At 36.0% G+C, this 18,793-nt stretch overlaps 1 protein-coding gene across 1 annotated transcript in view; it reads left to right on the top strand.

Moving 5' to 3' along the window:
• epsilonCOP (coatomer subunit epsilon) overlaps positions 1–18,476 on the top strand; it is a 204,714-nt gene extending 186,238 nt beyond the window's left edge. The window contains exons 8-10 of the mRNA XM_090368530.1: positions 1,429–1,497; positions 13,771–13,845; positions 18,372–18,476. Of these exons, the coding sequence (XP_090224656.1) occupies positions 1,429–1,497; positions 13,771–13,845; positions 18,372–18,419 (192 nt within the window). The 3' untranslated portion in view covers positions 18,420–18,476. The remainder of the gene's footprint in view (positions 1–1,428; positions 1,498–13,770; positions 13,846–18,371) is intronic.
• The last annotated feature ends 317 nt before the right edge of the window (positions 18,477–18,793 follow it).

Genomic DNA, 18,793 nt, shown 5'->3' with positions numbered 1-18,793 from the left:
GGTGTTGTTTTGAAGCTCAACTGAATCCCATCATCAGACCCGTTGGGGAAGAAATCAAATTAGTCATTGTAGGGTTGCATTATGAAGTTAGATTAATGAATTTTGATAAAATATTGCCATTAAGTTAAAATAAATTATTTTAAATTAAATTCTTCACAAAATTACAAAGAATAATTTACAAGAAATTTATCCACAAGGAATAATGAGAAGATTTGAATTTAAATTTGGAAAGCACAGGGGCCATCTGGTATTATAGAAAGGAGGTGTACAAAAACACAAAATTTAAATTCAAATCTATTCCTTGTTGAAAATTTCTTGTAATATGTTTTTCTAATTTTGTGAAGAATTTAATTTAAAGTAATTTATCTTAACTTAATGCCAATATTGTATTAAAATTCATTAATGTAACTTCATAATGCAATATTGTTTTAACCATTCAATTGCTAATTTGATTTCCTTTTATGTTTTTACTTCACTTATAGGCCTGATGATCAGTCGAGCTTAGAAATGTAGCCAAAGTATTAAGTGTAAATTGATGTGATTTGCTTCAATAAGCATTTAAACTCTGTCATGTAGTGTAATGGCATTTATTTTTATTTAACTCAATACTTAATGACTAATCATATATCATTCCCCAGTTTCAACCAATAGCTTTCCCCCCCCCCCCACTCTGAAGCACATTCATTGTCATTCTCTAGTAAAGATTGCATACATGTGGTGATGTAAAGCAGAATGTACATCTGCATTGGGATGCCACATTTTGTATCATTAGTGATCGCAGTGTACTTTGATTTCACTATTTTGTGTATTTTGTAAACAAAATGTGCACTCACACAAGTCAGGGGCAGCTCCATAGGAACTGGATAGAAATACAAAATTTGAAGATTTCACATACTGTGTAATGATACTATATACTGTACAGTAGTGCACTTTTGTTAGCTCCATTCAGTTTTGTTTTGATTCTGTTTGGCAGTAATTAGTTTTTGCAGTTTGATCATAGTTAGACAATGAATAATCTATAATTAAAGGCAGATTACACTCCGTGCAGGTTGTGAAGTACTCATTATTTTGACAATTTCCATTTCTTGATATACCTGCACACTGTGCCACTAAAAGAATATTTACTTGTATTTAGTTGTTGTTTTGTATTACAGTAGCGACCTGATTATCTGTCTGATATATGCCATCTTTTTCAGTAAGGTATGCATTTCATTACTGATATTATCAAAGCCAAATTAATGTAACCTTAATAATTTCAATTTTTTTTTACTGAAGAATACATTAAAATGCTTTTACAATTCATTTATCTTATCATTAGTAGAACATATAATCAGTATTTTTAATGAATATTATATATCATTGAGATAATCAAGAGAAGTATATTAAATTTTATTTACTTTTTTCTTTATTTGTTTATTAAAATGACAGGATCCCAGCAATGCAGAAACTTTAATCAATATGATTGTTTTATCACAGTATCTTGGGAAACCACCAGAGGTATTTTTACTTAAAATGTAGTAATTGTTTTTTGTGTTATGTATTCTTTCCTGCATGCTTATCTGATAGATATTAATATCTCTAATAGTTAAGCAACAGGTTCATGCAAACATGAACCTGTTGCTTAATATTTTCCCTGTATAAATCAGTTGGTTAATTCGTAGGAGAGATTTTTTTAGTTAAGATAGAACCCACTTGAACAGAGGAAGTATAAGGGTTATTATTGATATCACTGTGGAGACTTTTAAGGGTTTAGAGGAAACTGCTAAATGGAAGGAAGGAAGAATCAAAAGCACCAAAATGGTTGGTTGCATACATAATAGTTACATCTGCACACTTCTTGCTTGTTGGATTCTTGTGAGTGATACAGAAATGTTCTGTGATAGGAAATTTGGACAACACTGTGGTGGGGGAGCACATCAAAATTGCATAGAAAATGTCATGATGTGTAAGTAGATACAAAGAATGGATTATGGTAGAAAAAAATATTAAAAGGCATAATCTAACCTACTTTTATATATATATATATATATATATATTAAATGTAATTTAAAGTCAAAGTGACACAAAAAAAAAAAAAGAATGGAATATTATCGCATGGCAATGGAAATATTACATCATAACAGTTACGTTACAAATTTTAAAATTAATCATAAAGGAGAATTTCAAAATAAATATAAAAATTTCACATGCCATTAACAATGAAGCAGTTGATGTTAAAATAAAAAATGAATCAGCAAGGTATGACAAATGCACCAAAATGTGCAAAGCAGCAGTAAAGGATGTAAGAAAAGATAAGTCTGATCAAGTTTGCATAGATGGAGGTGAGAATTACACAAATTGCCAAGGACTAGAAGGGTAAGGATAGTAGAAAAAAGAAGTAATGTAGATTTGAAAAAGGCAAAAATCTACATTACTTACTACATACTATATATATATATATAAGCATGCATCTAGATGTACTAGAGGTCCCAATGTGTGCCAGTTGAACATTTAAGAATAGATAAGTCTGATAAAGTGCAGTCTTGTGCAGTTTGGTGTAATTCTATGGAGAACGCATAAGTGTGAAGTATGTTATGTATACACAAAGGTTAATATACAAAAAAATTTTGTATACAAATAATATACATTTGAATTTTAAATAATATACAGTTAAATTTTGTAATTTACAAAAATTTTTTGTATATTAACTTCTATGTATATGTAGCATACTTCACACATGCATTCTTGATAGAATTATCTAGGTTCAACTCTTACGATAATCTTCCCCATAAACTAATACATGCATTCAATAAAATAATGCAGTATATATATATTATGGGCTAATGTATCTATTGACACCACAATGGCACTAGCCCATAATTTTAGAATATTGATGATTATAAAACTACCATATTACTCAATTCACACACACACACACACACACACACACACACACACACACACACACACACACTGAAACAACTTAATTCATGGAATACCTGTTTCCTAGGCAACACAACACTGTCACCCCCTCTCGCTAGTGGATGAACCCACTGTTTGGGTAGGTATATAGGTACACTGCATTTGTGTAGACGGTAATTCGATGTCAGTATTGATAAACCTACTTTGAAATAGGGATGATAGTGGGTGCCCGATGCGTGGGTTACTATCGCGGAGGTGGTACAGAAATTGCACTATCCCCATTCGAGAGTATCAAGAGTGTATCAGAAATATGCCATTTCCGGAATAATGTATCAATGACAGCACTGTGAGTGGAGAAAGGTGGTGGGTGAATGTGGCTGTCGACACCTGTCTTGCATTGTTTTTCGCCAACTGGAGAGCGACAGTGGCACAAATCACCGCTGACTTCAACGAGGGAAGTACCAGATATGTCTCTACCAAGACTATCACGCAATCATTAGCTGCAATCGGTTATGGGAGCTGCCAGCCTACCAGAGTCCCATTGCTAACACCACAACACAGGACTCTACACCTCAACTGGGCAAAAGAACATTGGCACTGGACCTTGGATGATTGGAGACGGGTCTCCTGCTCTGATGAGTCCTGTTTCCAGTTCTTTCGAGCAGACAGGAGGGTGCGAATCTCGCAGAAGCCGCACGAAGCTATCCACCTGTCATGTCAACAAGAAACTGTTCGGGCAGGTGGATGGTCTGGGCATGTTAAACTGGCACACGTTGGGACCTCTGGTATGTCTAGATGCATCTCTGAATGGTCTAGGTTATGTGTCCATCCTTGCAGACCATCTGCATCTTCATGGTAATCGTGCACCCACAAGGCAATGGGCTCTTCCAGCAGGACACTGTGCCGCCCCACAGAGCTGTGGTGAATGTACCAGTGCTGGGAACTGTATCAGTCTTGTGCAGTTTGGTGTAAATGCTCTTGAATTGGGTATTCTCTTGTTAGGAAACCATCAACAGTATTTTTTACAAGCAGCAGTAGCAGTTCCACCAAAAAAACTATAGAGAAACACCATATCGGCATATTCAGCACATGTGAAAATGTGCAGCATTCTTAACAACACTTCTAACACCAAACAGCATCAGGTTATAACTGCAACTTGGTCACATCTGATTCAAGGAGCTATAAATATTAGTTTCAAACAGTTGCTCCATATCAATTGAGAATTGGAGAGATGTTTATATAAACTTTTTTATTCAGAATAATCAATACTATACCTCCCAAAATTATTTAGTATTCCCCTGAATAACCCTGTGTGTATATCCAATATATGATTTGCAAGAAGCATTTAATGCATGTACCATTAAATGCTTCCATTGTGGCTCTGTGCTTGCATTGTTGTCACGTGCGAAATGCTTGCCTTTCAGAGCATTCTTCAGATGTGAAAACAGGAAGAGGGAATCACAATATTAGCCGTATGGGGGATGGCACTGTCTTGATGAAGAAACAACTTCACACCGGAAAGTTCTTGACATTTCTCACAAATGGTGTGGCAAAGTTTGACTCTGAGAACCTTAGTTTTTGTTCTGGGGTCAAATTGTGTGAAATCCAGTAGGGCACACATTTGCAATAATTTCAGGTGATCTTTCACAATATTGTGAGCACTATTGTACGAAAGGGACATTCTAGCAGGTAATTCATGGTGTAATTCACCTGTCTTCATCCAAGATTTCCTGAGCTTTTTCAATTTGCTTAGGAATTTTTGAGAAGGAAGGCTGACCAGGTCTTAGGTAATCTGTAACAAACTCAGCCTTCACTGAATCTCTTGTTCCATTTAAATATGTCCATTCTACCAAGACACTCAATATGCTTCATTCATCTCTGTTTCCAATGCATTTAAGCCCAGACTGACACTATAACGAATCACATTGCTGTTCAATCTGTATGTCCGACATGATACTTGCTAAAAAACACTCTTCACACAACACTAGAGTGACAAGTACTGGCATGCACACATAGTCTGCTCATTAGCAATCTGGGGAGAGTGCCTCTAGTGGCAGTTATGGAAAGTTTGTGCAGTAAACATAAAATCTTGCACTAGTCTGCAAATTAAATGATCAGTCCCTCGTAACTGATATGTAGTTGTCAGATAAAATGAGTCTGTAAGGCTTGGCGAGATGGCTAAAAGCAGTAAAAGATGAATGCCATTCATTGGTAAAACAAGGACATTAAGATAAAATAAGGTGAATGGTCAAAATGAAAAGATGAGACCTGGTGGGCCTCCTATGTGACCCTCTCACACACAGCCCTCAGCAGAAAAGAATGTGTAAGATAACCATATCCTACGTGGAGCCAAGCAAGAACAACTTCTTTTCTATCAAGTTGTTCTTGCATATATACGGCCAGATTTTGATACTACAGGAAAACTTGTGCTGTTCACACCACGAGGCCATAGCTCATTAAGTGCTAAACAAGCAAAACTTGCAGTGCCAATAGGCTTCTGCTACATGCTTTGCAATTTTGCACTATACAAGGGTTCTTCTCCTTTTATAACTAGTACCCGACAACTACTTTCATAGAATATTTGGGTGTTTCCAAAATAACGCTAAAGTTTTACAGAATTGTGTGCAGCCCCTACAAGGAAGCCACAGTCCCTTATTACTAGCATAGAAATACCCATTTCTTTGCTTATACAATGTCACTTTGTTTATTGTAGAGCAGTGGTCTCCAAACTTTTTTGGTCGTGTACCCTTATTTTACTTAAAAGGACTAGCGCACACCCCGGAATAACAAATTAAATATATAAGTTTAATGTATATATATATTTTTTATTTATAAATCATTTACATGGAAGGCATTATATCTAAAATCACATAACTTTAAAAGATCACAAATGAAAAAATACAAAACAAAATTAAATTGAAGTTAGACAGGTAGGAAGATTGGAGGACTGTCTTACTGAGTGTAAAGTTATTCACACTGCCAGTTTTGTAGTTCTGCCTTTTCCAGGCATTGCATTACTGGTGTGAACAATACAAGCTAATCTCTCACAGTAATATTGTGATGATTGACCATTCACACAATTTCCACCTATGCTCATGGCTTAAGATTCTCCATATGATAATACTAATACTAATTATAATAAAGGGAACTGTATACACTCCTGCTTAAAAGTTTAGAATCATGTTTAATTTTTCTTAAAATATTACCAACTTGTATACCAGTTTTTATTAAAATATTTTCTGTTTTGTATAAAAATTAAAAAAAATTAAATAATATTTAAGAAATTTCTAGGATATCAGAGAAAGGTGTAGAAGATTCCTGAATGTGTTAGAATGTTGTAGACCATTCTACAGTATTTTGCAGTAATATAAATTGAGGAGTGAAAGTTTAACTTATAATAATGAACATCAGAAAGAGTGTTTGGTGTAAATTTTGTGGGGATGATGATAAGTTACACAAGAATTCTTATGTAACTTATTGTTAAGGTTGTAAATGAGAAGACCTGTGTACTGTGATGGAAACAGATGTAGGAGTCTTGGAAACTCAGCTCTCTGGTGCTAGTCTTGAGAGCACATAAACAAAGCATATTTTTTGTGTGGGTTTTTTTTATTTATTTTTAAGTGAAACTTCTTACATGAGAATAACTTGCACCCATGGAAATTGCAACTAAAATGTGACACAAATGACACAGCAATCTAAGCCATAAGTAAACACATTACAGGGTTTTAAACAGCCAATTGTCATACTAGGCTGAATGCACCGGTTCTTGTCTGATCACTGAAGTTAGGTCCGGTTAGTACTATTAATAAAACTTTACAGATGTCATGTTTTCTCTAAAATATTTTTACAGTGGAATTGCTGCTTCATACCACGTAAACAAACTCTTAATGGGGCAATTATTGCAATATATAGCTGTAAATAAAAAAATTAATTATTAATAGATTTATTGCTGATGCAGCAAAAATGAAGGAACTTTGATGATATTCGCAAACAAACTTTGCATTATTGTAAATTATGATACTAATGGAATTTCTTTGGAGAATTGAATGAAGCAGTCAGTATTGTATATTAATACTACCTGTTAAATTAATCTGACAGATTTAAATTGGCAACTGGAGAGTAGAATGATTACGAAACGTTAAGATCCAGTGAAAATGTCACAACTAATGATTGCATTACCATTTATAGTAACGATTGAAAGCGTGAAGTATGTTAAATGCACAACCTGATGGTCACCAACACATTTTATCAAAACGATAAACCTACATGTTCACTAGGGTAGAGTATAAAAATGTTTCAAATTGATATTAGAGATTATATCTTTGTTAGAGAAAACAGAGATACAGTCATCACAGATCATGAGAAGTAATATTAACTATATTATATAACGAATAGTGGGATACAGAAAGTTAGTATGACAGTTTTATTGATTTGGAACATGAACTTCCACGATTAGTCTGAAATCTGAGAACAGGATAGTTGTATTAGAGCAGATTGGAGAGAAAACTGTATTTATTGAAAATCTGTCCAACCATGTGAAAGTATTATTTGAAGCTTAAAATATTTTGATCAATATCCAAATAGAATTTCTTTAATATGTAGTTGCATGATTTTCTTTGTTTTCTCAAGGGAGGAGACCGATTTCTTTTGATGTGAAACTTCTTTAGGCATGTCCCAGGCAGTTTTCACTTGGAAGTAACTTGCACCTGTGGATTGACAAAAATCCACGAAAATGTGTCATGACATGACTTACACCATACGTAGCAGCGGCACATCTAAATCAGTATCTTTAGGCGCCTCCGTGGGCAGGAGCAGCAGTGCATATCATACGCTTCTTGATTAGACCGGGGCTTGAGCCCGTGCTCACCAAATACGGAGGATGCGGAAAGGTCAGGGAATGACCACCACATATCACAGGAGCAATATGGCCTTAGTTGCTAATGCTCCTAAAAAAAAAAAAAAATCGGTATCCCTACAGCGTGGGCACTGTTGTAACTTGTACACATGTAGTGTTTGCGTTTTAAATCAATATATCTCATCTTCTAGCAGTCAGATTTTTTTAAAAATCTAATAAACAAAAATATTTATTTCGTCATTCTCTGCTGTATTTCATAAAAAATTTCAACGGAAAAAAATTTATAGTTCAACGACTAGCCGAAGACTAATAGTGAGCTTTGTAAAGCATATAGAGCACGTATATGTGCAGTACGATTACCGAAACCTTCCATTGAGTACAAAAGAGAGATCTATAAAAACTTAAAAACTTTGCAATAAACTTTTGATTGTAAAATATTAAACATTTCTAAAGAAGTTTCACTTCACTTCTGCTATGCATGCTCGGCACACACACATTTTTTTTTTTTTTTTATATATGTTTGCGTGTGTGAGTTACAGTGAAATTATACTTTTGAATGTCTTAATCACACATCTATGTACTTACTTTTGTACTTATCTCAATTTTTGGGAAGATATTGTTTCGCATACATTTATCTGTTGCTACCAATAATTTGTAAGGAACTTTAAAGTATAACAATTCCAGTTCTGTGGGAATGCTTTTACATTAAATTATGGTTTATATACACAAGTGGGAAAGTTTGTGAACAGTAATGAAGTCTAGAATATTTTCTTTTATGTAACGTGCATAAGTAATATTATTATAATAGTACATGGCCTGTGTACTACTGTTATGCTATTATTTTACCACTTATCACACAGTATTACTGTTGTAGAAGTGTAGTAATGAGGCTTAGTGCCCTAGGTTTAATTTAATTTTAACTGAAATTATGCCTCATGCTAAAGCAACAAAGTGCATAGCCCAGAGCAGTGAGGATATCATGGCGCTTAGCATTGCTGAAGGCAGTCTCCTATAAATCGTGGTTTTATTATTGCATATGGCATGTATGCAGAACTTATTGTAGCTGGAATGTCTAAAGTCCTCTTCAATCAAGGTTGCAGTTAGCCAATCTCTGGATTTTTCAGCCCATAACATGCAAACTGGTCTAACACTTTTATAGACATACAAAAAAGGAGATTAAACAATTTTTATTTTGTATGATATAAACACTAGGAAAACAAAAATTATAGTAGTGTGGGAATAATGAACAACTGATAGACAGAGCCGACAAATCAAAATGTCCTGTCATGGAAAATTTTAACTTCCTTAGATATATGGAATTTGTGAGTTGGCACCCCACTTAGTAGAAGAAAATTTCTGGATTTGCTGAAGACTGCTTTCTGTACCAGCATGTTAGAGGGGTTACAAGAATAAGTAATATTCTTGATCCAGTTATGGCAGCTATTCATTATGTATTAAGACCCAAAGATTCTTAACACAAAATGAATAACTTGCCCTTTAAATGCCCTTTAAAAAAAGGGCAACATTTGAGGAAGCAATGGATACCAAACAATACATTCATGTTATAATGATAACTGGTTTCAGGGAAGTCAAAGTTGAGCAGTAAACTTTGTTTTGAATAAATAAATGCCAAGAAAATTAGTTTAATGATAATTTTATTGATTTAAACACATACTGTACACAGCAAGTTACAAATCACTCACAAAGGTGATTCACCTATCATCAATATACTAGGAACTTAAAATCTAAAAGTTGATTGTGGAGGCCTGATCCTCTTGGATTACACATTTGGGCACTTGTCTAGAGATGCATTTTTTCAAGTGTCTCCTCTTGAAATCCAGGGAATTTGGCTTCAGTGTCAAAAATATATAAAATCAAGCATCACTTCCAATGAAGTCAGTTCCTATTGTACATGTGCTACATGAATGAAGTTATGAAATCAAGCATCACTTCCAGTGAAGGCAGTTCCTATTGTACATGGGCGACTTGAATGTGTCACTGAACTTCCTTTGATTAAGAGAAGACACTTTTAAAAATGTATGTGATCATTTTTTTGTCTGTTGGGTGTATGATCATTGAAGTGAAAAGTAATGTGAGAGGATGGTTGAAATGAAATGAAGATAGACTTTGTTTCATTTCAACCCTCCTGTCACCAATTCCTTTCATCAAGGTTGTCTGTGTGACCTGAAACGTCATTACACAATGAATAAATGCCAAGTCATTCTTCCTGAGGTAAATCTTTATGGACAGAAATGACAGCAGAACCACCCTTGCAACAAAATCCTACTAACTCAGACTTGAGCATCCATAAAAAGAAGTGTCTGTTAAGGGGGGGGTTTGCTCTATATTATTTGTAATTTAACAAACAGATAAAAAAAGTTAATCACATGAAGAAATTTGAAAGCTTTTCATTTTTCTAGAATTCAATTACAACACACTCTCCAGAGTTTACAATCATTATTCATATTTAGCAGCCATCTGGGTTTGAACCATAGAATGTGCACGTTCTCCATTTAAAGAAACACTTAAGTTTGATATGCAGGTGAAATTTAGCAAGTGTTGGCACTATTTTATTTTCCTCAAAAGGATCAACCATTGGGGCAGAAAAAGATCCAACATACAGAATCCAGAATGTTAACCCTCAAATCTTGTTTTTCTTGAATTGCAGTCAGATATTTTCTCAGATATGGTTTCCTATGGTGGAATTTTAAATTTTGTATTGCATCCTGGTTACAACTCTGCAGGATACTGGTTGTATTCAGTTGGGGGATCTATTAAATAACTGTGTGCATCACCACAGTGGACTGAAAAACTATTGATAATCAGTGCAATTTGCAGGGATAAAGCATTTTTATAATGCCAACAGTGGAGATTAAAATTTTTCCTTATGTAGAAACAAAGGAAACAAACTGTTGTTGTAGCTGAGAGGTCAGGTGCAAGAGTATATAAGTACATGGTTGTTTGAATGACCAGGGTTCAAGCCCATGACTGCCAAATATGGTTTTGTTTCTCATATTCTCTGTAACTTGAGAACTCCTTTGACCATGTGGTTGTCCCAGAGTATAAACAGAATCTTTTCTGGCCAATCAGCATTGTATACAACCATCACTATAACTCTTTCCTTGGAGTTCTTGCAATCAGAGAGCGCAGCTCACCTTTAAAATAAACTCTTTTATTGGGTATGCAGTGATTAAAAAAAAAAAAATTCCCCCCATATTGAAACTATCCTTGGGTAGATATTCTTTTAAAAAAGCCCATAATGTTGATTCAAGCCGTCCAGACGTCATTTCTTGTGATATCTCTTGTGACTCTCCACAGATATTCTTAAAGATGATGCCATTCCTTTTCTTAAACCATTCTAAAGATCCTGAATTCTCTGGAAATTCCAATCCAGCTGTCCAGCAAAAATGTTGATTATATTCCAGAATGACCACTAAATCAAAGTATTTTACGATTATTTATTTTTGACAATGAATACAATTACTGAATTCTCTGGAAATTCCAATCCAGCTGTCCAGCAAAAATGTTGATTATATTCCAGAATGACCACTAAATCTAAGTATTTTACGATTATTTATTTTTGACAATGAATACAATTACTGATAGTATTTAGCAATAATGAAGGCTTGAACAACAACTGAAAATGAGTGGTTAAGTAAATAATGCACTTAACCATTTGGCTATATCAGCCTTCTCCATCAAAAGTGAACTGGAGACACGAGCATTCTAAAGCCATCATTGGAATTTTTTATACTCTGTGTTGCATACCGATTCCTCCCCACTCAACTATTGATGCACTACTGCAAACCACCGGCTAGCAGATAATTATGATGCCTGTTGGCACTTTTCATAGATTTTAAAGGAGTTTTTGACACCATCTGGTGGCCAGGGATCCTGTGCCGAACCAGAGTATCTGGCTGCTCCTTCAACATCTTCAAATGTATTGCAGACTTCTTCTCTAGCAGGAAAGGTACCATTAAAACAATTTCATAGTATCACCTGCCAACTTACCAGAGGCTTGCCCCAGGGCTTTGTTCTTGGGCCAGTTATTTGGAATATGATTCTGGATGAATGGCTCTTGCGGTACTTCCCCCATACCACACAGCTCTCGTATGCAGATGACCTGATTATTGTTGTAGAGGGAGCCCTATTTGTATGGCTACTGAGACTAGAGCCAACACTGTCTTGATTGCCCTGTTGGTTTGGGCTGAAGAGAATAAGCTGGAAATCTCTACAGATAAAAATAGAACTCTACTCCTCAAAAGATGTCTTGATATCAACAAACCACAAACTATTCGTTATAAAGGATAGGCACTCAGAAATCAACGTTCATTCAAATATTTAGGTGTTATCCTAGATTAGATGATAGCAGAACTTTCGTGCCACACTTGAAGTCCATGAAAGAGAGGGCCAAAAATTACATCAGTATGCTTTCTTGCTTCACCCACAAAGACTGGGGTTGTAAGAGACGTGCACACCACCTTCTTTATTCAGCTGTCTTTGTACCAATCATAACGTATTGTTGCTGTACAGTTCCATCGTTTGTCAATGATCAGCACTCCCCCTCAACAAACAGTGACTTCACTGGTTCTTTCCTAATGTACATACTACCTTTCTTACAGGATATGGGTCATTCAAAAAGCGACTTCAGGACTTTGAGCTTATATGATGCCTCTAAATGTGGAGAATTGGAGGGCTGGCACCACCACCACCACCATGTAATGCACTTGTGTAACATCTACCTAGAACCAGTAACCAACTGTTACTGGTTCTAAATTTAACCATACTCAGACCGGAAAGCAAACTGTTAGAATCAAAAGGAGCATTTTTAACTTTTAGTAAGTTTGTCTCTACAGTCTTCAAGAGGCGCTGGTATCATATCTCCACATCTGATCCTATAAATGAGACATCCAGACCAGACATTCCTGAAAGTGCCTTGCCTCTCCTCGTACCTGTTTTTCCCTCATCACCACCAGCTACAATCAGACACCCAACTGGACATCCTCCTTATAGAAGTGACAGCATTGATCTGAAAGGACCATCATACTCACTTCTGCCAGCTAATTGGGGAAGACAGTCACTGTCTGCTCTGCTGCACCACCCTGGTCATTCTATCAGACAATTCTTCAGCACCAGTGAATCAGCTCTTCCATAATCAAATTCAACCAATACTCTAACTTCCCAGATGACTCCTCGCAGCAGCAGGCAGAACTTCTACTCACGCTTTTGCACTTTCTCTTTCCTTCCCTACCCCACACCATTCTCTAGGGACATCCCCATCTTGCACTAAGCATTTTTCTGTCTGTGTTAGCCATGAAGGTACTTTCCACCTTGCTGGCACCCTTCACTCATTATTACGAGAGTCCAGGTGCTTTTCTACTGTCCCTAGTCTGGCTACCTGTGCCTTGGATGGATGCTGGAAAGTTCTTTCCAGATCATGCCTCCCAGTAACTAAGAGACCAGTCGAACAGCACACTACTCACATAGCCCACACTTTACTGACTTTGCAAAGTTATGCATCATCACAGAGTACTTAAGCTGATTTCTAGGAAACCACAGGAACCACGGCGCCTCCGTAGCCAGGTGGGAAGGAACAGCAGTGCGTAGCACTTTTCTTGATTAGACCGGGGTTCGAGCCCGTCACCACCAAATACGGAGGATGCGGAAAGGTCAGGAAATGACCACCGCATATCCCGGAGCAATATTGCTAATGCTCCTAAAAACCAAATAACAACAACAACAGGAACCATCTAACAAATATGCTATGCCCACCAATTCATACTATACAGTTACAACTCTTTGTTTGCTATCTGTGTATAGCAAACAAAGAGTTTTCTATATATGCTATATACTTTGAAATATTTCAACGCTAAGTAGGAAAGTTGCAGTTTATAAGCATCAAAGGCATAATTTTCATATGGGACATTTTTAAAAATATGAAAAATTACTTCTTAGATAACTTGCAGTTTTGAAGCAGTATCAACTAATCTATTCTCCCTTATTTTTCTTCTTAGGTAAGCAATAGGTACCTCAGTCAGCTAAAAGATTCTCATAATAGTCATCCATTTGTTAAAGAATACCACTCAAGGGTAAGTTGGGGGGGGGGGTGGATTACATAAGTAGTTGAACTGTATGCTTTTTCAGTCTGTCCTAAAATTTGTATATACAGTCGATTCTGGTTATTTGAGACACTAACTTCCCAGATGACTCCCAGATGATTTTGGCCCAATTAAGGGACTGCCCCAATTATCCGAAGTTTTGCGTAAATAGTTAAAAATACAATGGACTCCCGCTTTACGTAGTAAGTGCCGGTCATTGTGATCACGTTTGTGAACTGAATTTTAATTCTACTAAACAGCGATTCTAATTAGCAAAAATAAGAGGAATATTATCCACAGTCTATAAAAATAAAGCTATATTAAGTACAAATTTACCCTTTATTATCTTACCAATTAAAAAATTAAATGATACGTGAAAATTGGAAGAATATACGTGATAATCAGAATAATTAATATGTACATACTAACTAGTTGACATTTCTGTTCACTGACATTTGTGGGTGGGGGTTAAAATTTAAAACAGTAAAAAGATAAGCAATCAAAAACAAAGAACACGACACACACAAATTGCAAGTGAGAACGGAGTAACAAGTTATGAATAGGAATGAAGAGAAGATTCTGAAAATAAATTTTTTTTATATGACCGAAAATTTCATGAAGTGTAAACACATTTCACCATAATAACCCAAAGAATTCCAGCTGTCGGTATTATTGCAAATCCAATAAGATAGAGTTTACTATCCGTTTATGATAGATTGCGCTAACAGAAAAGCCCAATAAACAGGTGACTGCTAATTGTTTTTGTTTTATGGTTGTGACCTTCAGAAGTCTGACCGAACCACATGGTACAGTCGGAGACAATCGTAGGGTAATCTCCAGTGCTGCGGTCTCCTGCCCCGATTAAACGGCATGTTGGCCCAATTAAGCGAAGTAAACCCTGGCTATTTTCTCGTTTGGGTTCTGTTTTTTAAGATTTGCCCCAAATAAATGGCTGCCCCGATTAACTGGTGGCCCAAATAACCTGAATCCACTGTATTGAATACTAGATGAGGAAGAACTTGACAAATGTTGTTATAAGTGCTGAAAAATTAATTTTTAAATTTTGAAACAAGGAAGTTCAGGCAACTGAACTGAGTATATCCTGAGCTTATCAATGTTAAAATTTAATTGCACACACTTCTCAGCTTACCTGCCTAATTTTTCATTAGTCTTGTTACAGTAGCATCTCTTGATCACTGTTATTAATCACCCTGCCAACCTTTTCATCATCTGCAAACTTAAGACATGAAGCTTGATGTGACTTCATCAATATCATTAGAAAATATAAACAACAATAGGCCTAGCACTGAATGCTGGTGAACTTCTCTCTCTCTCAGGGGGGGGGGGGAGAGGAGTAACTTGTACATAAGGCTGCATTGATCCAATTCTTACAGCAGTCCTTTATGTGGAAGTGTCTAAATTATTATTTTTTGCATCTAATTTGTTTGTTATTATATTAGAGTATACAATCAGATTGGTCACACAAGAATTGTCCTAAACAAAATCCAGAATCCATGCTGTGACTTGCAGTATAACTGCATTCCTGGCCAGATGGGTTTCTACATTACTCATTTATAAGTAACTCCATAATTTTCCCTGAAACAGAAGTTAAGCTAACAATAAATTAGAGAAGGAGATGCTTCTCCTTACAGCAGAAGTATAATAACCACAAGCTACCACATTGTAATTTTAAGAATAATTTTGTCAGTATAATTTTTTTTTTAAATTGCTCTTGAAGGGAATGTGACTTTACATATTGGATTATTTTAAAATGGTCCTTTCCTATAGAACATTAAAATAATCAGAACTGCTACACGGTTGAGATTTCCATTCCAAGAGAATATCCCAGTATTTAATTCCTCGTACTTTACTACACTCAGGGTAGTGGCGAATGAAAAAGACCTGGGGTGATTGTACTGTGCAGACATGCTGCCAGGACTGCTCATGGGTTTCTGCATATCATTTTGTCAATGATATGCAGAAACGTTTCTAGCAGAAATAAGGAGGTGATTATTCCCTTGTATAAGGCCATATTTAGGCTGCGCCTTGAGTACTGTATACAGCTCTGGAGGCCACACTTTAGGAAGAACGTGCTGAAATGGGTGCAGAGAAGGGCAACCAGATTGGTGAAGGGAACAAAAGGGTGCTCTTATTTAGATGGGCTTCAGTTCTGCAAATTGCAGCATCTTGAGACCAGGCACCTAAGGGGAGATCTGATTGAAGTGTTTAAAGCTTGAATTCGGTAAGCTAAATGTTAATGGCATTCTTCCACTTGCTGAGACTACACACATGGGGGGGGGGGGGGGGCAAAAATTCAAGTTGAGGGAGGATGTTGCAGAGTAGATTTGTGAGGGTTTGCCTTTAGCCAGCGGGTGGTTGATTGTTGGAACAGGCTTCAATCTGTTGTGGAAGTGGCTGGGTTGATTAAATTCAAGGGAGAACTAGGCAAATTCTTGGGGGGGGGGTGCAGATGGGTGGTGTGTGTGTACGTGTTTTTGCTGATGTTATATAAGCTTGGTTTCTTGTATCATTTGCCAATACTACTACAGTCAGTCCACGTATTTACACTACACGAACTTGATTATGCACGATTCGACTTTGCGTTTACAAGAAATGGCAGTCGAACGCAATGGAATCACTCCAGCTGAATCCAACATTTACTCAGTTGCTACGTGCACGCTGCTTTGTTTGTGCATATCAAGTGTTCCTCTTCATTTTTGTTCTTTTTATACAGTAATTGTGCTTTATTCCCTGAAAATGTATGAAAAGGAAGCATTGCTGGTGAAGATACTGCAGGTTCAGAGAGAAAAGAAAATATTTTCAAAAAAATATGAAATAGTAGTAGTGGCATGTGTATGAGCTTATGCAGCATCAGCCAAAAAAAAAAAAAAAAAATCACACCATTCCCTCCAAATGCCTGTCGGACAGACACTTCCACAACGACAGATGGAAATTTGTTCCAGCAATTAACCACCTGCTGGCTAAAGGCAAATTTCCGCACATCTTTCTTAATTTCAATTTATGCCCCCTTAGATTCGTAATCTGAACAAGTGGAAGGATCTCATCAGAATTCAGCGTGCTCAACCCATTCAAGACCTCAATCAGATCACCGCACAGGTGCCTAGTCTCCAGCCACTGCAATTTGCAGAACTTAAGCCTCTCTTGGTAAGAGGATCCCTTCATTCCCCTCACCAATCTTGTTGCCCTTCTCTGTACACACTCAAGTAAATCTACATCCTTCCGAAAATTAGTCCTCCAGACCTGTACGCAGTACTCAAGGCTTGGCCTGACCATTGCCTTATACAGAGGGATAATCACCTCCTTTTCGCTGCTAGCAAAATTCCTATATATCATTGACAAAACCCCATGACCTGCCCTGGCAGTCTGTCTGCATTGCTCAGAAAACTTCATATCTTCATACTTGTGTCACCCTTCGATCCCACTTTGTGAATTGGGGATACATTTGCACATCTCCAGTCCGTAGGAACCTCCCCCAAGTTCAAGGATGCTCTCATAATTATGGCTAAGGGTTTGCTTAGTTGCTTCGCTGCCTCCTTTAATATAACTGGATAGATCCCATCCACCCCCAGGTGCTTTTCTTATGTTTAACTTCAACAATTTCTCCTCCACTTTGCTCTCAGTTATTACAAAATCATTAAGAACCATCAATGTCAAGTGGACCAATCAGATTCATCCCCTTCCTTTTAGAGTTTATATAGGTAAAGAAATCCTTGCTGTTTTTCTTAGCATCTTTTGCCAAGAATTTCTCGTAATCAGCCTTCGCCTGCCTAACCTTTGTGACCTGATTACAGACTCGCTTATATCTGCCATAGGCATCCCATGCATTTTTCTTCTCTGACACACAAGAATTGTGTCAGAGAAGAAAGTTATGCATGAGTCTCATTAGTTCATTTGATAACCATTTAGGCCTAAACCTTGAACAATATTTCTTAATAGGTATGAAACTTTTAGTAGCATCCACGATTAATTCCTTGAATGCTTCCCACTTTTGAATTGTAAAGTGCTTTGAGCAGAACGAAAGAACATGTGATATCATGTATGCTACAGGCCTAAATGAGGTAATGCTGAGATCCTGAGTAGTCACATTTGTTTTCAAGTGTCTCGGGCAGACACTTAACATCTCTGAAGTATATTCAGTTTGTTTCAACATAGTTTTAATCATTTTATATAAATATATTAATTTTGTAAATTCTCCATCTAGCTATGCACTCTGTATAATTTCCATAAGCTTTAGACAACTTTCAGATTTGTACAGAATTTTATCACCTAGTAACATTAAACTCTTGCTCCCATACAAAATTCAGGAAAGAATATTTATAGCTTCTCTCCATTTCAAATGTGTATAATCAAAAGTAGTAATAAATAAATTTACTTTAATCAAATATTTCTTAACATTTATTTTATAAAGCAGCAATTTATAACCAGTCTTACCTCTGATTATTGCATAATTAATGATATACTTGAACAGTCTTTATAATTAAGTTATCCATTTACAGGAACAAGAATTTGACAGATTAACGAGACAGTATGCTCCTTCAGCATAATGTATATGGAACAATTTATTAATTGTATATTATAAAAATAAAATATTCATATTGTTTTTTGCAGTATCACCTTATTTTAACGGCAATAATAATGAACAATGCACAGAAACTGATATGTAATTTGTTTGTTGCTCATTTTTTGTGTAACAGCACATACACATTCTTATAATAGGATATGCCTGCATGCATTTAAAATTTTAAAACTGTAGTACAGTTATTTTAAAACTAGTACCAATTAGTGAATACCATGCCTATGATTTGGAATTACTGGATATATGTAGTTATTGATTTATTAATATACTAATTACTGCAATTCTTAAAATTAAAAATAATTCAGTTTTGTGTTTTTATGACTGTAACCTCTGCTGAATATG

This window comes from Mastigoproctus giganteus, chromosome 2 (assembly GCF_048544385.1).
Source record: "Mastigoproctus giganteus isolate SK-2022 chromosome 2, ASM4854438v1, whole genome shotgun sequence".
Classification (NCBI taxonomy): Eukaryota; Metazoa; Arthropoda; class Arachnida; order Uropygi; family Thelyphonidae; genus Mastigoproctus; species Mastigoproctus giganteus.
This window is presented reverse-complemented; position numbering and strand designations above follow the sequence as displayed.